The sequence below is a fragment of the Salminus brasiliensis genome, chromosome 19, assembly GCF_030463535.1.
Source record: "Salminus brasiliensis chromosome 19, fSalBra1.hap2, whole genome shotgun sequence".
Lineage (NCBI taxonomy): Eukaryota > Metazoa > Chordata > Actinopteri > Characiformes > Bryconidae > Salminus > Salminus brasiliensis.
Genome location: NC_132896.1, coordinates 3,872,969 through 3,894,142, shown reverse-complemented (window position 1 = coordinate 3,894,142; position 21,174 = coordinate 3,872,969). Strand labels below are relative to the sequence as shown.

General features: G+C 42.6%; 2 protein-coding genes across 2 annotated transcripts in view; both read left to right on the top strand.

Moving 5' to 3' along the window:
• Positions 1-21,174, top strand: part of prmt7 (protein arginine methyltransferase 7) — a 522,441-nt gene that overhangs the window by 301,358 nt on the left and 199,909 nt on the right. The gene's annotated exons all lie outside the window — the stretch shown is intronic.
• LOC140541526 (neuron navigator 2-like) overlaps positions 1-21,174 on the top strand; it is an 86,919-nt gene that overhangs the window by 39,260 nt on the left and 26,485 nt on the right. The window contains exon 3 of the mRNA XM_072664196.1: positions 17,398-17,680. Coding sequence (XP_072520297.1) covers positions 17,398-17,680 — 283 coding nt within the window. The remainder of the gene's footprint in view (positions 1-17,397; positions 17,681-21,174) is intronic.

The following is a 21,174-nucleotide window of genomic DNA, read 5'->3' as shown; positions in this document are numbered from 1 at the left end:
CACAGCGCGTTAGCCAGTCTGACTCAGAGTTTGGGCTAGTACTTAGAGTAGCCTAGAGGAGAGGTACTATGCCTGGTATGTGGACAAAAGTATTGGGACACCAGCTTGTTCTTAGTGTTTTCTGAAATCAAGGATATTTTAAAAGACATTGGAGTAACTGGTCTCTACTGTCCAGGGAAGAAGGCTTTCTACTAGATTTTGGAGGAGCATTGCTGTGAGATTTTGATTGCATTCAGCGACAAGAGCCCCACCTCATTTTCAACTCCACAACTCATCCCAAAAGTATTGGATGGAGCGCCACCATCCCTCATTCCCGAGAACACACTGCTCCATAGATCAATGCTGGGGGGCTTTATACCCCTCTAGCCTACACCTGGCATTAGGCAGCATGGTGCCAATACCATAAGCAGTACTTCTCTACAGGGTGCAACTTAAAGTAGCTGAATGCATTCATTATAAGGAGCGTCCACAAACATTTGGACATGACGGACAAGTCTTCTTTCTCATATTTGCCACCGCTTTTTGCTCCCACAGATTCTGTATCTTGATAATCCCTACATATACAACCCTGTGTCATGCTAGCTGTTAGCTTGGCTTTCTTTTGCTCTTATGTTTAGGAAAGGAAAATGAATTTGACACAAAATAAACCTCATAAAACTTTCCTGCCTTCTTACCATAGAGATTAAGCAAGATTTGACTCAAAACATGAATTCAGGCTGAATTTACACACTTAGCTGCTTTTGTACTCGTACTTACTAGCACAGGCTGGCTCGGTCCATAAGGCCCTTTCTCCCTGTGCTCTTGGTTCTTACCCCCGTCACAGGATCCCATTGTCATCTCTGTGCCTCTCGTCTCTTGTCATGCTAATTCAGATCATTTTTCCATCTTTCCCCCCTCTGTCGACCAGAGGACTTGGAATGAAAGGATTTAGCGTAGGCTTTGGCTATGTGGCCATTTGCATCTTAATCAAAGGGTCAGCTTTAGAAAACACTGCTACGACTGAGGAAATTCTTTTAAAAGTAGGCGTAGACGTGGATATTCCTTTCATTTTGCAAATCCAGGTTCCATTTGAGATCTTACAGACATATTTGAGGATATTTGCATTGTACTGTGTATTGCTCGATTAAATACGCTAATGCTTCATATTGTTTAATTACATTAAAAAACTCTTCTATACAGATGATCCACATTTGGGTGTTAAAATAGGCTGAAACTGATGTAAATATATGTGTTTTGGTGTTGAACCAAATGAAATGATCTTTACTTTAGAATATGGAGCACATGTCAGAGTATAAGTGGCTCATTCTTATGTTCTGATTGGCTCTGCAGTGATGAACACCAGGGGTGAATTTAGGTGATCATTTATAGTCAATAATTTCGCTGACAAGCAGTGACAGTTCTGGAATATTTCAAAAGGGGGGGGGGCAATCTAGGTCCAGTGGTTATGTTAGAGGGGTATGTATGCAATATCATTCAACATTTTATTTTATTTATTTATATTCACTCTCGTCTTGTTCATCTGGCTCGACTTTCTGCACAAGTCTTGTGCAAAATATTACCTTTTCTCGTCAATTTCAAAAGAACTACAGAGCAAAAAACAAGTGTCAAGCCAAACTGATTGCTGCGTTAGCTTTGGCTTCATTTCCTTTGGGATCAATAAAGGATTTATCTAGCTAGTTGAACGATAAACACGTAGCTTCGTATAATAATTACTTAATATGCAACATATTCTCAAATACGTTTTCCTAATTCTAACTAACAAAGCACAATTATATGAACATTTTACTTACCTGCCGCTTTGTCGCACCTAATTTAGGGCTGTAGGCCGTAGGGGGGTCCAAGCGTGTTGTGGGAGGGGCACTGGCCCCCCTCGGGCCGCCCCCCTAGAACCGCCACTTGGATTATTACAATTAGTAATGCAACTGTTTGTAATTTTCATATAACAGACCTTCAGCTAGTCAGTATACTCAGCTGCTCTGGTTGATAAAGTCAGTCATATGATTTCTTATTACTTTACTTACTATATCTTATAATATTGATTTTCTTCAGTTTCCAGGAACGCTGAATAGCTCCGAAAAAGTAAGAGGAGTCAAAAGTTTACTGTGGGCCTAGACTTACTAACGAGCTCCAGTTCCTGAGCAGTGAGCTCGTTCCTCGAGCTGAACTTGCTGAGTCGTCTGCTTAGATCAATCACGGTGTCCTCCACATGAGCAGGCATTGGCTTCTCAGGCGTGCAGTGAGCAGTGGGGCCGCACTCTCACTGAAAGGGTCTATTTTCAGAGCTTTAGCTCATGCTGACCTCTATGGGGCTAATTCGTGCAGAGCTGCAGGTTCAATACCGAGCCATAAAACACCCCCAGAAGTTCAGTCTTTAAGCTGAAACTTACCTCATTGTCTCTCAGAACTGAACTGCTGACTGTCTGGTTGATAGTGAGAACCAGTTGGCATGATCTCATTTGCATTTACTGCCAACAGGGCTAGAAATCATCAGTGCTGGATAAGATTTTACGTTCGAGCTGCCAGAGAATGAGTTTATTGAGTGTTTAGGCTGTTGTTGGATGTGTATATGGTGATTGTGTGACTTTGGGTGAGGTGAAAAATGTTTACGTGCATTTTACAAGCCTGTTTACCACCCTGTTATTGCACGTTCCTCTCAGTGTATTACAAATTTTGTTTTTAAAAATTACGTTATAAAAAAATAAATTACGTAATTTTACGCCCATTGACATGAAGATTAAAAGGAGTGTTCCAACTAGGGATGTAGGTAATGAGAACCGATACTTTGGTATCAAGTCGATACAAAAATTCTAAAAAAACGGACGGTACTTGTTGTACATGGTACCGAACCGACCAAAACTAGTAAGCTTAGAGAAGTGCGAGGGGGCGGGGCAATGTGAGAGATCGAGAGATAGAGAGGGACAAGATCTGAACTGCTCAGCACAACACTTCTATTTACGAAGACAGGAGACATATAATAAATAAATATAACTAATAATAAAAGATAAATAAAATATATTCAATCTTTTCTTTTCTTTCCTTTTATTTTGAAGTGTTATAAAGAACTTTGTATTATAAATATCCTTGTCAGTCTAACCAAAACAAATGATTACATTTTTATTTGCATTTTCAGCTCAAAAATACATATATTATGAATTTCCAACAAGATTTCTGAGATTAAACTCTTTCTATAGTCTTTACAAGCAAAAATATGCAAATTTGACGTAAATTCAAATTTCAATTTGAATTCTTTGATCACAGCATGGCCAAATTTATGCAAATGTCTAAATTCTTATGAAATGTACATCTCAAATGAAGATTGTTTGATGTTTGAGTAGCCTGGGATCTCCTGTTCAAAGTCCAGTCTCCTTTAAATAGTAATTTTTGGGTGAATAAAAGTATGTCCAAGTATCAAAACATCCCACCAAATTGCAAGGCCGTCCTAAGATAAGACTTTATTAACTGAAGGCCTCACAACAGCTTTGCTGCTGAAAAAATTGTGGATGTTATTTTTTAATATATTTATTTAATTGTTTTAATTTTTTGGTATGTATAAATGGTTTTTGGTCATTGTATTAAAATTGGGATCAAGAATTGAGAATTTTAGTAGTATTAGTACCAACTGCCACATTTCTGGAGTCATGACTTCCCTAGTTCCAACCCAGCTTGTTTTTTTAAATGAGGCATAATACAGACCAGGCCATACAACCGATCGTTCAGTGCTGGAGAATAAAAGAGGTTGGTTATGGTTATGTAAAATTTCATTTCATTCCATTATGGTTGAACATACAATCACTCACAAGCTCACAATAGACCCCAGGGAAGAATATTATAGACATTACAAATGTTAGTTAAGGTTTCTTTAATATTTATGAAATAATTGATTAAATTGTCTAAGAAAAAGTAAAATCAGGCTGTGCTAAAATCTACACAGTGGATTCAGTCTAAAGATGCTTTTAGTCTCCTTTCATGGCTCTAAAAGCAGCACTTCAAGATGACACAAGTGGAGGGTAAAGTCTCTGGGGTGAAGCACATCAGAAGTGTTTGGGTGCTGAATTTTAACCTAACCTCCTGCCCCCTTTTCTGAGAGAGAGAGAGAGAGAGAGAGGGCAGGCCTGGTTAATAAATAAGAGAGTGGCAGTTGCGAGTGTGTGTGTGTGTGGGGGGGGTGTGCATGTGTGAGTGGGTGTGTGTATGTGTGTGAGATCTGCACCTCATAGTGCTAGTGGGTCGGTGGGTTTTCAAAGGGCAAGTCCCTCCTTACATGGCTTTGCCTCTCTAAATAATAGATGAAGCCTCAGGAATGCTTCACAGTCAGATTAAGGGCTGAGGGAGTGTAGGCAGTGTGAGAGAGCCCACCACTCTCACTGAGCTTTAACCACCTCTTTCTGGCTTGTGTTAATGTGCCGGGGTGAGTAGTGTGTAGTGGTTAATGTTCTCTCAGACGTTTAGGGCTACATGTTGGAGCATGCCGTTGGGTGTGACTCAACACCAGCTTGAATCTTCTCGTCGTCTTGCTCATGCGTCTAGGATCTGCTTGATTTTGTGCACTTGCACTTTAGCTGAGCAAGCGAAGCTCTTTAACCTCTGCTCTGGCTGAGACCACTAACACTAGTGCTCCAGTAAGTGACTCAGGTGGCCTGTAGATGGCACCAGAACAGCAGTTTGGATGTTGGTAAAGCAAGTATTCTACCCCCCTTTTTTTTGACTGCATGGACAAAAGTATTGGGACACCTGCTTTTGTTGGAGAAGAGTCTTTCTACTAGATTTGGAGGAGCATTGCTGTGGGGATTCGATTGCATTCAGTGACAAGAGCGTTAGTGAGGTCACCGCCCCACCTCATCATCCACCAACTCCCCAACTCATCCCAAAACTATTGAATGAAGAACCCACTATCGTTGTTCCACTGCTCCACAGCTCAATGCTGGGGGGGGGCTTTACACCCCTCTAGCCACTCATGGTGCCAATAGGTTCATGTTTGTTTACCTGCTCCAGAAAGTCCTATTCTATTGGCAGTGTGGATGTGTTCAATTCCATCACCAGCTCACCTGATTTAACAGCGTTAAGCACAGACTTACCAAAACCAGGTGTTGGATGAGAACTATAAATAATACTAGACTCCATGAACTGGATCCCTCATGACCCCTCTATGAGTTGTAGGCCTCACAGTTCAGAGACATTTGGCAGATCAGTCAGCTTTCCTTGGCTGTTGCTCGCTGTGTCCCAAACCTCATACCACCACACTAAAAAGCATGTGCACCACCATAAGAAGCACGGTCATTGTTGGTCATTGTATGCAAGATACAGTAGTGTGGGGTTTGGGGTGCAGCCAAATTGCCGTGGCCCATAGAATCCCTGCAGATGCCACCAGGCGACCAGATGTTCTGTACCATATCCAAGTGTATCCACCTTCATTGCCATATGTAGTCATTTTTCCAGGTAGAGAACTGAGAACCAGCTTCCAGCACAGTTTGGTGAGAACCTGAGTGTGCTTCAGCAAGGACATCACCGAACCGTGGTCCTAAATGACCCACCCCTGCCGTATATTGGGCATCTCATCCTGTTAAATATGATCTCATGCAAGCACATTGTTGGAGATCACCATCATCAAAGCTTGTGAACAACCAGCACCAAACAAGCCATACTTCTCTAACCATATAGTCTTGTTTAGTAATACACCTCACCGTAACTGGATCCAGTCACGAAGCAGACATACAGAGGTCCGGGTCAGATCCCAAAGTAAACAAGTCAATAGTGCCAATGACCGGAGGAGGAACCCTTGAGAGGAACCTAGACCTTCAAAAGGTCCCTCAAAAGGGGTCGAGACTGAATAACAAAACAAATATTGACTTTTTGACATAATGTGAACCTGACATTTGTTATTTACCTTGTGTCCACGTTTCATGATGAACGGACCAATAGAAATGCTCCAAAATGACCGGCTGGGTTAGCTATCTATGCTAACCCAGCACTCCAACAGCCTATTTAACATTTCCAACATCCACTCAAACGCCCATATGTCTGCTCTCGCCATTTTGTGGAGAAGAAATTCAGGCATGAAGCACCTGAGAAGCAGACATGCCGGGTGTTTGTGAGAATATCAGGTAAGACGTTAGCCTAAGAGCTTTGTAACTGAGCCATTTCTCTGGGTAAAGATGTTCTGGTGCTGGTTTCTCCTCCACAGAGTGGTCAGAAGAACAGATGTATGGATGGTGGCCCTTTTTTGGGAAGGTTGTGGATATAAGTTATATGGTGCTCCACAACACTCTGATCTTTTCCCTCTAACTGAGCATATTACACTACGCACTGTATGCTTATTATCAGTGTGGTTGTAGTCTAGCACTATATCAACAGGTCCAGGGCCGGCCCAAGCCTTTATGGGGCCCCCCATACCACCACCTCAGCACCAGATGCTTCATCATTCCAGAGGCTACACTGTGTGTGTGTGTGTGTAACGTGCCCATTATCATTAGCATTATCTGCATTTGCCCAACAGTGGCAGCAGCCAGAAATTGATTAACCTAGTATTGAGCCAAGTATGAAAATAAATTATATTGGTGTTCTTGGGTGCCCCCTGGTGGCGCAGGGGCCATAAGCATCTGCGTAATTCGCGTATTTCTTTGGGCCGGCTCTGAACAGATCCGATGTAGCCCTGGAAGTTCTAACATGAAGTAAACAAAGATGGACACCCCTCCTCATTGTTTAATGCAAAATAGGGTGGATGTGGAGGTGGATTTTCATCAGGGGATGAGTGGAGCATGCTGGTGGAGTTCTGTTGCTTGGCCGAAGGGTGAATAGCACATGTAGGAGACTCCATGATGGTGTGGCTGGTCTGGAGAACAGACAGCAGCCGGGACACCCAGTCAGTGCTGATCCTACACCAGCATCAACCCAGACAGGAGGGTGGTTCAGCTCGGCAGAAAGAAAAACACAGACGTTAGACTGACTAGACACAATATGGAAGGAGGGCAGACGGAGTGCCTCTCCATATACTGTGGGAACATGAAACTGCAGTACCATGAATCTAATTGAATCATGGGCCGAGTGTATCATTACACCCCTACTCTGAATGCATTTGATGGCGGTTAACCATTAGAGTGAGTTATGGCTTGAATGATGGAGTATTATCATGAATACAGTGTATAAAGTTCATGGTTGGTCAAATGAGTTATAACCCTGGCTCTAATAAAAGATGCCGTTAGGAGTCACAACTCACAACACGGCTTCATACATGAAGCTGCTGGGCTTGTTGGAAATATTGGAAATATGTTCTTAAGGGCCCTAATAATGCTTTCCTAAAGTCATATTTTACTGGCTAAGACTGCTGAAGTGCTGCACGTCTGTTTGTGTATGTCAGTCCATCCGTGCCATGCCAGTAAGGTAAGAAGCTCTTGGGCTGTTCTGACATCATTCAGAGTTTTGAGTGTTTCCTGCAATTAGTTTTTAAAAGGATTGCTGAGCTCAGAATTAGGCGTACGTTTTCTGTCAGTATCAAAAGCCACGAAAACTTGGCCGCTTCGACGTCTACAATCGACCAACCCAAAACTCGACATTAATCGGATGGTTTGTTTTTATTTCGGTATCCTCACTGGCTCCGCTGACGATGGGTTTAACATGTGTGCTTTCTTCTCTCCTTTTTGCTGAGACTCTGAGGCAGCTTTTATTGGCTTAAATGAGACTATATATACATTTCACGTCTTTACATAGTTTAACATAGTTACTCCCATTCCTTTCATATACATATAAATATGAAATCAAGGGATTAGTTGCTGCTTTAGAGTACTTGTCTCTACTGTCCAAAGAAGAGTCTTTCTACTCGATTTTGGAGGAGCATTGCTGTGAGGATCTGATTGCATTCAGTGATAAGAGCATTAGTGAGGTCAGGATGTTGGATGATGATGATCACCACCCCACCTCATCATCCCCAACTCCCCAACTCCTCATCCCAAAAGTACTGGATGGAGCTCCACCATCTCATCATTCCAGAGAACACAGTTCTTCCACTGCTCCACAGCTTAATGCTGCTGGGGGGCTTTATACCCCTCTATAGCTCACGCCTGGCATTAGGCAGCATAGTGTGCATATATATATATATATATATATATATATATATATATATATATATATATAGTAATAAGAGCTTCTCATTCTGAAGAAAGAAAGTAGTGAGATCTTGTCGGTGAGCTAGTCTGAAGAACAGAGCTCGGCTCCTCCAGGTTTCTCCTGGACGCCCCCCAGTCCAGCCAGCACAGCGTGGAGGATGTGTTCAACTCCATCAGCAGCAGCAGCAGCAGCAGCAGCAGCAGCAGCTCACCTGATTTACCATCATTAAGCCCTGATTTACCACCAAACCAGGTGTTGATCTGAGGAGAACTCTAAATAATACTAGACTTCATGAGAGAGGAGAACTTTGGAGATGTTTTAATGATGAACACAGTGATGGAGAACCACCACCACCACTTTCTGTAGGACTGATATTATTAGTGTTTATTCTAATATCAGTGTTTTACTGAGCAGATAAACACTTACTGTCCAGATAAGCAGCAGCTTTCACAGGGGACTAAAACTTTGCACAGTACTGTGTATATATATATATATTGGAATTTCATCGTTTCTCTTTTCAGCCTTTCAGCTGAAGTTAATTGAATTTTTATTGTGTGAAAAATCATCCTGTTGCTCATGCTAATGCAAAAAACTGTGATTGGCAGTTTCAGCGATGTCCCTCCACAATCCAATCAAAAGACAAGTACAGGAGCTGCTTCTCTTCTAAAGTCTATCTCTCTGCAGTAACTGCAGTATTAATACCCCTTTTGGAGAACACTGTTATCCAGACTTCAGCTTGACACTGAGAATGAGTGAAGTCTAATCTTCCCTTTGGAGACAACTTGTCTGATCTCTTCAGCAGAGCTCCTGTCTTCTGTATAAGAGTGTGTATGCATGATGATTGTGTGTGTGTGTGAGAGAGAGAGAGAGCACACGCGAGTGTGTTCCTTTGCACATCCATTTCCTCTGAGCCAGCGCCTCCTCGTGTGCCACTTGGCCTCGCTCGACTATCTTGTCCTATTTATACGTTCAGTGGCACTCCACTTCCTCTGACGCAGCCCTGGCTCTGACCCCAGGCAGACACTGTAAGAATGCAGCTCTGGATCCACTGAGAGACGCCACTGGCCAGGAGTTCACGTAAATATCATCATGTCAGAGTGGGCGATATGACCAAAATATAATATCATGATACTTGACTTTTTTTTTTTTTATTTGTGCCACATTTTAAAAATGAAAAATGCTAAAATTTGTAATGTATTAATTTAAAATGGACTATTTTGGGAAAGACTTTATAATAACAGACCAAAATAAGTATCAAATTATGCATTATCTAATAGTTTGTTAATGGCTGTTATATGATAATAATAATAATAATAATAATAATAATAATAATGTTTTATAAATGCATTAATATCTGATTCAGCTTTAATTATTCCACAGTAATTAAGAATTTTGCATCACTTTAGCAACATGCTAAAATAATACTAAATACATTTTTGGTTTATAATTATGTAGTCATTTAATAATCGTAACTCACAGCTAATAAATTACAATACGCAACATAATTTTAGGTGTTTACATACAAGTAGTTGCATAACGTAATGATATAATACAAATACAATATAATTACCAACACACTCAGCTGGTCTCAGCCCTGTTTAGAAGTACTGCCAATAGAATAGGACTCTCTGGAGCAGATAAACAAGCATGAACCTATTGGCACCATGCTGCCTAATGCCAGGCGTGGGCTAGAGGGGTATAAAGCCCCCCAGCAACTGTGTTCTCTGGAATAATAGATGGTGGTGCTCCATCCAATGCTTTTGGGATGAGTAGGAAGGTTGGGGATCATGAGGTAGGGTGGTGAACATCCTCATCCAACATCCTGTCCTCACTAATGCTCTTGTTAGTCAATGCAATCAAATCCTCACAGCAATGCTCCTCCAAAATCTAGTAGAAAGCTTTCCTCCTTGGAAAGTAGAGACAGTTACTCCAGCAAAAGCAGGTTCAACTCATTTTTAGTACCCTTGAGTTTATAAAAAAATGAACAATGAACAATGAATAAGCAGGTGTCCCAATACTTTTGTCCAGGTTTACAAACCTAAAGGATTACTATTATGGTTACTAATTTCTGGAGAGTGAAGTGGTGCATGCCACTGCTGTTTTGCCAAAGCAAGCCAGTTTTAACGATCAGGTGTTCATAGATTTAGCATCCAGTCATTACCGCCGCTGAGGTGTTGCCGCTAAGAGGCCTGGCCCTAAAGCTAAGGCATTAGGCTAGTATGCTACGTCTTTAAGCTAGCTCATGCTATCAGCCGTTTGCTTCTCAGTCAAATCAGTGGTGGATCTGTGGCTAGGCTAAGAGGATTGATTGAGAACCAGGTGGTGTGGAGCAGGTTTGCATGTCTGTGCGTGAATCTGATCTTCTGCTAGCTCTCAGCTAGAAGCTGTTAGCATCAAACCCAGCTGTGTGGAGGCTCTCTCCATCTGGCTGTCATTCTGTCCACGTCTGTGGAAGCCAGCCTCTCAGTATTGCTTACAAAGTCAAGGCCTTGTTTTTCTCCTCCACCACTGTGACAGTCTAGCATTAGCTAGCTTTCTTCAGTTTGGTACCTTGATTTGGTCACTAATCTAACACTTTACAGTCATGACGAAACCGCACACACTCTTTAACCACAGCTAACTCGCTCTGCCTCTGGCTAATGTTGGCTAAATTCCCTCAGACTGAGACTTCCCAACACCGACCGACTGGCGTGGGTTATAGTGACCTCTGACACACATGTTGACCCTCATTTTCAGTGTGCTAGGATGAGATCTCGAACAAGACCTGATCATATAGACTCGTTCCCTCTCTGACCCTCTGGATAGAGCCCAGGCTGTTGCCTAAGCCCATAAAGGGATTGTTTGCTGACTGAGCACTGAGTTTGTAATCTAATAATGGGCTTGAAAAGTGGAATAGATTGTGGTGCCAAGCCTCCGTCTGCCGCCTATCACAAAGTCTGCTAAAGCAAATGCCGCAGACTTCAAATGAGCCTCACTCGAATGTGACAGACCACCATAACATGGGACCACCATTAGCTCTTAGACTCTTAGAAAATGTTGTATTGGGGTTGAAATGTCAGTTTAGAAGATTTCGGACAAAAGTATTGGGACACCTGCTCGTTTATTGTTAAAATTAGTTGATCCTGCTTTTGTTGGAGTAACTGTCTCTACTGTCCAGGGAGGAAAACCTTCTACTAGATTTTGGAGGAATTTTGCTGTGAGGATTTGATTGCATTCAAGAGTGTTACTGAGGTCAGGATGTTGGATGATGATCACCACCCCACCTCATCACCCCCAACTCCAACCCAGCTCTAAATTCCAAAAGTATTGGATGAAGCAGCACCATCCCATCCATCATTCCAGAAAACATGCTTCCACTGCTCCACAGCTCAGTGCTCATGGTGCCAACAGGTACATGGTCATCTTCTCTGGAGAGTCCTCGTCTATTATCCATACTCCTCTACAAGGACTCTTCTTACAGCCTATGCTAATTCACATTAAAGCTCAACCCTACACCCACGTCTCGCACATTGCCAGATGGCTTACACATATTAACACACCTTTTAAATCCATTAAAGGTGTTTATTTCTCCCTTTTACCGATTCCTGGTAATGACGTACAGCTGCGCCCATTGACTGCACGAATGCTGGACTCATAATGCTGCGGCTAACTAGAGCGTCCAAGCTCCTCTCAGAAGATTTAAAAGGAGCACCACTGACCTTTTTGGCTCAGACCTGTTGAGATACCATATCTCTATCTCTCTTGTCTGCATCCTGTCCCGCTGTGGCCTGCCAATGGCAGCGGTCAGCTGGCACACGGCCCTAAGGTCCTGCTTAACCCAGAACACCTGGACAGTGTGTGGCAGGCTTGAAGCAGGTTAGACTGCAGAGGCGAGCTATAAGACAACAGCGTGTTGGGCTCTGAGCACTGGGGTGAGTTTTAGGCTATTCCCAAAACTGCCAGTGTGGCCATTCAGACTGACCAGTTCGTTCAAACACACTCTCACACACTGCTAACATTTTTACATGCAATCTTTTTAAACCTTGAGTCTTTTACCCCAGTCAGGTTAATCATACAACATGAGACATGAGTGTGTCATGTGTGTCCAAACGTGTCTATTTTCAGGTTTGGACACTGTCTCTCATCCAGAATTCGCAGTGTTGACAGTCTGAGGTGAGTGTTGCCTGTGATTGGGCAGTGCACACTCAGGGATTTACTCGAGAGTGCGGCCTGCTCAACGTCTTACACACTCTCTCATCTGATGGACGTCACTGAGGCCCTCTTTGACTGGTTTTGGTGAATCACTGGGATTGATCCGTCCTCACATATTCACTTAAAAAACGTATTATTTTATATCCACAAATTTCACCGATCAGCCAGAACATTAAAACCACTGACAGATGAAGTGAATAACACTGATGACCTGGTTTCAGTGGCTTATTAGGCAGAAAGTGAGCAGTCAGTTCCTGAAAGTGAAGAATCTGAGCCACTTTGACAAGAACCCAGCTGTGATGTTCCAGAAAATGACTGGATCAGAACATCTCCAAAACATCAGGCAGGTCTTGTGGGGTGCTCCAAAACCTACCAAAAGCGCTCCAAGGAAGGACAAGCGGTGAACCGGCGACAAGGTCATGGGCACCCAAGGCTTATTGATGGTCATTTATGCTCTACCTCACAACTTGCAGGACCTAAGGTCTTGTGGAGTCCATTCCTAAACAGGCCAGAGATGTTTTGGCAGCATAATGGGGACAATATTAGGCCGGTGGTCTTAATGTTATGGCTGACAAGTGTATATATTGTATTATTTGGAAGTAACACCAGTGAGAGAAGTATAGGTCTAGTTCACAATCGGCACTAGGTTTCAAATCTAGTACTAGACTTCAGGAGGTTCTGCCTCAGGACTGAACCAACATGACCTCTGTCTGGCTTTATTGTTGACCAGTAACCCTTTGGCATGCCCTGCCCAAATGGGCATCTCAGAGAGGACATCTGGAATAAGCTTATCCTCTTAATTTAACTTATAGAATAAGTGTTCAGTCTGTTATTCACCAAGCTATGTGAATGTACTTTCCCATAGTGCTTTCTCTATTTAGGACTGGTATCTGTACTACATGTCCAAATGTTTGTGGACACCCCTTCTAACGAATGCATTCAGAGCATTCAGCACTTTTAAGTTGCACCCGTTGATGACACAGATGTTCACATTCGCACAGACAGATTATTATCTAGTCCCTGTAGAGAAGTACTGCCAATAGAATAGGACTTTCTGGAGCAGATAATGCTCCAGGCGTGGGCTAGAGGTGTAAAGCCCCCCAGCATTGAGCTGTGGAGCAGTGGAAGAACTGTGTTCTCTGGAATGATGGTGGTGGAGCTCCATTTAATACTTGGGATGAGTTGGGGATGATGATTTGGGGTGGTGATCATTATCCAGCAACTTGATCCAATCCTCATAGCAATGCTGCTCCGAAATCTAGCAGAAAGCCTTCTTCTTTGACTTTACTGATTTCAGAAAAAAAACGTAATGAGCAGGTGTCCCAATACTTTTGTCCTTATAGTGTACATATGATTGTACATGAGCTTGTGATACTTAGAAGAAGTCACACACAAGCCCCAAGTCTCAATAACAAGGTCATTGCCTTGTCACTGGAGGTCAGGACAAGTGACCGTGTCATTAGGGATAAGCAGTGAGTGAGGGATTTAGCTAAAGTAATGCTAACCACATTCAGACAGACGGTCTATTAGCCAAGGCAGGTTAACTTGTGACTGTGGAGCGCTTCAGTCTTGGACACAGATCCACGCTGTTAATTCGCTGTGTCTCAATGAACATTCAAGCAACAACAGTGTGCTCAAAGCTCGGGCCTCAGAGTGGCTGCTGCTTCTGTTTGTACAAATTCAGATGAACAGTATATGGACAAAAGTATTGGGACACCTGCTCATTCATTGTTTCATCAAGGGTATTATAAAGAGCTTATCCTGCTTTTGTTGTAGTGATTATCTCTACTGTCCAAGGAAGAAGGCTTTCTACTAGATTTTGGAGCAAAAGCATTGCTGTGAGGATTTGATTGCTTTCAGCAACAATATTGTTACTGAGGTCAGGATGTCACTCCCCAACTTATCCCAAAAGTATTGGATGGAGAACCACCATCCATCATTCCACAGATGACCACAGCTAGTTCCACTGCTCCACAGCTCAATGCTGGGGGGCTTTATACCCCTCCTCTAGCCCATGCCTGACATTAGGCAGCAGGGTGTCAACAGATTCATGTTCATCTGCTCTAGGGAGTCTATTTTAATGGCAATGCTTCTCTACATTTGCATGCCTGTGTCAGCAAGTTCACAAACATTTGGACATGCTTGTGGATAATGAAGTGTCATACAGGGTCAGTAAGTCTATTAATGAGCAAATCATGGCTATTTGAGGTGAGCTACCACACTATGTGGGAGACTGGGGTTCAATTCCCAGTCTGGCTGAGTCTGGCAAGACTCCTAACACTACATTGGCCCACCTCTGTAATACGAATAACCTTGTAAGTCGCTCTGGATAAGAACATCAGCTAAATACCATAAATGTAAATGTATTAGATCGATCCCATGACTTGTTAGCTACATTAGCCACGTAGCACTAAACATGACCTGGCTGATCGACTACATTTGGGCTAATGGGACAGTTGGGTTCATTTGGTGTGGTCAAACCACCACATTAAGGTTCAAGCATCATGTAGGAAAGGTGTGCCAGCTTTTCAGACCTAAATTCCTTTCAGGCAAGGTTTGCTAGGTGTACAGTGTTTTTTTATACCTGCTACTGTTGCTATTTTGGTACACAGCACTAATCCACAAAATGTGCTTTCCTCAGGGGGGAGTCTCTGTGGTTTCAACCACCAAACCCATCGCTGCTCTGTCAAATTGGTTCCACATTGCAAATTGTTTTCATTTGAAGCATCAGCTTAGCAACCCACACCTACCACCCGCAGTTATTGTGGTGTGTTTCCCATGATGTTATTTTACAATCCGGCCTCCACTTTGTTTGTTTCTTCTGTTTCAGCCCTGGAGGTCTGATCTTGAGAAATGTTTTTATGCCCCGACCACACCAACGCTTCTTTCGCTTGATGGAATTATTCCACTACTCTTTATCGAGTGATCTGGCTATTTTAGGCCACAGTTACAAATTGCCGACTCTCCTGCATTTAGTGACTCTCCAAATCACATAAGTTTCACTTTATTGAGCCCTGAAGGTTTTTTTTTATAGTATAGTATAAACGTGTAGTATACACCAATCGGCCATAATATTAAAACCACCTGCCTAGCACTGTGCAGGTCTTTCTCATGCCACCGAGAGAGCTCTGACCCATTGAGGTATGGACTCCACAAGACCTCTGAAGGTGTCCTGCTGTGGTATCTGGCACCAAGACTAGCCGCAGATCCTTTGAGTCCTGTAAGTTGTGAGGTGGGACCGCCATGAGCATCGATGACTCTTAGGTGCCCATGAATCTCTTGAGCACTTTTGGTAGATGCTGAGCACTGCATACTGGGAGCACCCCACAAGACCTCACAGATGTTTTGGAAATGTTCTGACCCAGGTGTCTAGCCATCTAGCCATTTGGTTCTTGTCAAAGTTGCTAAGATCCAGAGTCCAGAGATACTCTACATAGATGAGGGACACTGCTAGGGATTCTGGGCCCCATGAACAGATAATACACTGAGCCCCACAATTGCCCTAAATTATTTTTTTTTTATTTTTTTTTTTCACTTTATATCGTGATGGTGCTAATGGGGAAACTGTAAAGTGTCCTGTATTTTTGTCTCTCCCCATTCATAAAGATCGGAGCCTGGTCTCGTGTGACTGGAAATAACTGCCCGGCGACATTGCAAAGATGGCCGCTAAGTGAACAGACTTGCCTATAAGGACCTTGAGGAACTTTTGGAGGTTCTTAACTTCTTAAGGTGCTTTGAGGAACCTTCTTCTTCTAAAAACCTTTCCTCAAAGCACCTTTCAAACCGAGGAACCTTCAAAAGTTCCTCCAGGATCTCATACTTTCAACAGTGACGACTGTCGACCAGTGTTTTTTTTTTTTAGTACCACTGCTCTTTTACCACTTTCTGCAACTTAACTTTGATCGATATCAATATTGCATGATTTATTCCATGTTAATTTGCCCACTCATCATGATATGCTTACACAATGCAAAGGGCAGGTGGCATTTGTGGGTGGGTTTCACTTCCCTAACCCAGCATGGATTACAGGGATCAGTCCATAGCCTACAGGAACTGCTGCTCAGGCACAATTTTATCTCCCCTGCTAAGGCACACTCTCTTATCATGGTAAAGGAAGTGTGATCAGATGAAGGAATTCCCCCCAAATCTTGCTCCAGTTTGGGAAAGGAAGTGCTAGTATTTCAGCCCCATTTCAGCTTCTAAACACTTATTCCCATTACCAGTTAAGCCACTTCAGAGGGGATTATGAAACCCTTGTGTTTTGGTTAACCAAGATTGTCAGAGAGTCCTCGTTCCCACAGTGAATCTTGCTGTTGCGGTCCAGGAAATGCAGCATGCAACACTCGAGATGCATCCTGGTCTGTATGGATATTTACAGAAAGATATTGAGGGGTATAATGGGCTTTTAAGGTGGTCTCCTGCACCGGTCTGTGTCTCTGGAACTGCTGACCACACCAATCAGAAAGGCCGGGGTTGACTGCTGATGCTAACAGCTGATTAGCTCGTCACCCAGGAGTGTTAGTCCTGAGCTTTCTCCTAAGACACATCTGCTGCCTCGCTAATGGTCTCCTAATCCTTCCCAAGCCTAGCTGTGCCTGCAACTGGAGGCTAGTTACGCAGATTGCAAGCTCTACTGAACTGCGCTCTTCACTCTTCCCAGGATTTTGGACAGTGTGTTTGAGAGAGAAACTTCCCTCAAGTGCTCTCCAGGATCTCAGCAGGTACTTTTTCAGCCTGCTCTTCACTTTCTGCGCCTCAGAGCAGGTGGAAAAGAGTTCCGGACTGCTCCGGGAGTCCGTTGGCAAAGAAAGAGGGAAAACACAGCGTCTTGAGAAGATTGGGACTTGATTTAAGTGTCTATAATGGTTTTCTTATTAAACCCTGAGACTCTCCACAAGTCTGCTCGAGTGGGTATGCTTCCGAGGCTTCCCTGAACTGCCTGTGTTGGAGTGTGTGTGTGTCTGTGTGTGTGTGTTTGAGCGTCTGGGGGCAGTCCACCGACTCCAGCACCAGCTGTTGAGCCAACAAGCGTGATTGCTCCAAGTACCGCTCCCACTCAAGTAGGAGTGTGTGTGGTGTATAAGTGTGTGTGCCAGCCTCTGGAAGCACACCACCGCTTTGCGACCGTGCTTGGACAGCAGAAGAGAGGAAAATGCCGGCCATTTTGGTCACCTCCAAGATGAAGTCTGGATTGCCCAAGCCTGTCCACAGCGCACTGCCTATTCCCCAGTCGCCTGGCCACAGAAGAAGCGGTCAGAACGGCAGCCCAAAGCCCAGCAACCCCAGCCTCATCCCACTGAGGAGCCCTCTCTCCAGGAAGCACAGCCTGAGTGCTGGAGCGCAGCAGAAAAAGAGCCAGGCAGCCAAGGAGAAGACAGCGGACCCCCAGGTTTGAGTGCAGTTCGGAGCTTCTTGTGCTTGTATTGGGGAGGGCTTTGTTGGTGTGTGTGTGTGTGTGTGTGTGAATGGATTACATTGTTTTGGTTCCTGACGTTAAAATTAGGGTTCGGTTTATATATATATATATATATATATATATATATATATATATATATATATATATATATATATATATATATAATACAAATGAAGTATAATATTATTACTACATAGAATGACTTATATTACAAATATATAAATTATATAGAAGTTATTATTATATTATATATTATATATGTTAAATATGTCTAAATATAAATAAATTTATATTTTAAAATAAATACATCAATATATTCTGCAAATGTGTCTCTATAATTTAAATCTGGTTAAGTTAAGAAGGTTTTCCCTTCTCCTGTCTCTCATTTTGGTGGATATACTGGGCTTTAAGGTGGTCTACTGAAAAAAAGTTGTCATTAAAAGACCACTTTTCTTCCTTAAATTTGCATCTCTACGTTTACGGCAGCGGTTTTATTCCCGACATTTCATCAATCACAGCTGAGTTCGCTGAATCTGCAGACTATGAACGGCATAAAGTTCCAACAGCAATGTGAAAGACTAGTGGAGAGCCTGCCAAGACATGAGAGCTGTGATTGGCCGTCGATGTTATTTCATCATAGTGATTTCTGAATGCTCTCATAGTTCAGATATTAGTACTGTGTAGATCAAATTTCAATAAAAACGTCTTTGCATTATAATTATTATATTCATTTCTCTGCATTATTTGAGCAGCTGATTTTGAGCAGTTGTCATTTCTGCAAATAAATAAATAAATAAATGCTCTAAATATTGATATTTTATTTGAAATTTAGGGGAAATGTTGTCCATGGTTTTTGAAATACACAGCAAATGCTAATTTCCCTTAAACACACTAACTATAAATAGTAAAACCAGAGAAACTATCATTTTTTCCAGAGCTGTATAAATATATTATTGTTGAATCACTATTGCAATGTGTGCATGCTCAGAAGTCACATGTGCAATGTCAGGTGCAATGTTAAGTTATATAAAACATGTCATTCTGCCATATCTGCTAAATATCATTTATTTCTCTTCAATCTTGGACACAGAGTGCATTATTGATAACATGACATGATGGATCATTGACATCTGGTCTAATTTCCTAACAATCTAATATATAGAGCAGAAAGAAATTGCAATATTGTGCACATATATAAATATAACTTATATAAAAGTATTAAGTACTTACAGCAACTTTACAGGAGCACAATAATACTTCCTTAACCTCCACTGGAAGTCAATGCTAGAGAATGTATTCCATATTTCATTTTGGAGCAGTTCTATTGGTCCATTCATTATGACGTTTTGACACAATGTAAAGAACAAATGCCAGATTCACGTTATATGAAAGGTAAATGGAAAAATTGACATACAAGGTTTAGTATGTTATGATATATATGATATATATAATGCATATCACTGCTGCCCAATGAAAACCATGTATCTCCATTTTTTTATCTGCGTTTTTAGTTTTCTTCATAGTTTACACCCAATGGCTGCTTCTGTACACTGGGTCAGTAATTGAACGGACCAATAGAAATGCTCTAAATTACTTGTAACCTTTAGTTTACATTGACTTCCATTCAAAGTTAAGACCATTTTTGCCTTCTCCTGTAAAGTCACTATTTTGGAGACATGTTTTTTTTATTATACAGCAGTGATATGGGATGGATGTCTGACCCTGGGTCCTGTTATTGTATATACTATTAGAACCATTAGATGTGATGAACCCCTTAAAGCTCAGGCTATTTCTAATCAGTGTGCTCATGTTAAGCCTCATGATTATTCTGTAACTACTGTGAAATTCATGCATGCATCCTGTAGTTATGATGGTGAGGAACTGAGAAGATCCCATTACATCATTAAGGGGTTAACTTGCACCTGCAGGAAGTTGTGGCTTTGGTTGAGCTCTGTAGTGGGAGCACGTTCTGTAGTAAAGGTTTAATAAGGCTTTGTTTATGAGCGTATATATATATATATGCGTGTGTGTGTGTGTGTGTGTGTGTGTGTGTGTGTGTGTGTGTGTGTTTTGACAGGGCTCTTAGGACTTTTTCCTGGACGTCCTGTGTGGAAATATGTCCAATTGTAGAGCAGGATCAGCATTACTACAGTGCTTTCATTCACTGACAGGTGCTTAAATGACCACACAGAGGCTTTACCTGCTTAGTAGTGTGGGGTTTAAGGGAGATCAGCACCACCCGAGGTGCTTATGGCATGTCAGTGGCCAAACAGTGGACGTTTAGTCAATGGAAACCCCAGGTTTAGGGTCAGTTTGTATGACGTCTGTTCAAACTTTCAACTTTAGGAGTTACGCTGTATGGACAAAAGTATTGGGACACCTGCTCGTACATTGTTTTTTATGAAATCAAAGATATTAAAAAGAGTGTGTCCTGCTTTTGTTGGTGTAACTGTCTGCTGTCCAAGGCAGGACGGATTTCTGCTAGATGTTGGAGGAGCACTGCTGTGAGGATTTGATTGATTGCATTCAGTGACAAGCACGTTAGTGAGGCCAGGATGTTGGATGATGATCACCACCCAACCTCATCATCCACCACCCAACTCCTCAACTCATCCCAAAAGTACTGGATGGAGATCCACCATCCATCATTCCAGAGAACACAGTTCTTTCACTGCTCCACAGCTTAAAGCTGGGGGTCTTCATACCCCAGTGGGTTGTATTCTATGGGCAGGACTTCTCTACAGGGACTACACAAGCTCTGTGTGAGCAGTTATTTGGACCGGCAGTGTCCCAGGTTTGGTCTTGACAGTAGTTAGGCTTATCTAAAGACCAGTACTCGAACCCAGAGCACCAGGTGCTCTAAACAGGAGCTCTGAAGGCCACGTCTGTTTGAGCCGGACTGCCAGGACCGCTTAGCTCCATGGCCGGTGAAAAGAATTCAGCTTATATACTCTGTTGTTTTAAGAATAGACGAGGCAGTTCTGTTCAAATGTGACTTTCTGCCTCATTACACAACTCTACACTGAGTCTGCAGCTGCTCTGTAAGTGTGTGTGTGTGTGTGTGTGTGTGTGTGTGTGTGTGTGTGTGTGTATTTATCCTACCCCTGCTACAGTGAGGAACTTCACTCTTCATGTGGTTTGGAGGATGAAACACTCGGCCGCCCGGTCTGTCATTATAGTATTACGCACAGAAACCCACCAACACACACACACACACACGCACACACTCAGCCATGGAGGTTTTACTACAGTGCTCTATTAGTAGTGGTGTGCCACAATGCAGGTGGGCGCACGGCCATGTGGCATCCACACACTCACACACACTCACACACACATACTCTCAGACCACTCTAAAGCACATCAATGGGAATGGTACACTGCCACTGATCCAAAGATAAGCCCAGTGTAAATGAGCTCACATATATCCTCTTATTCTCCAGTATGAGCCCACATGGAAACCCCTGTGC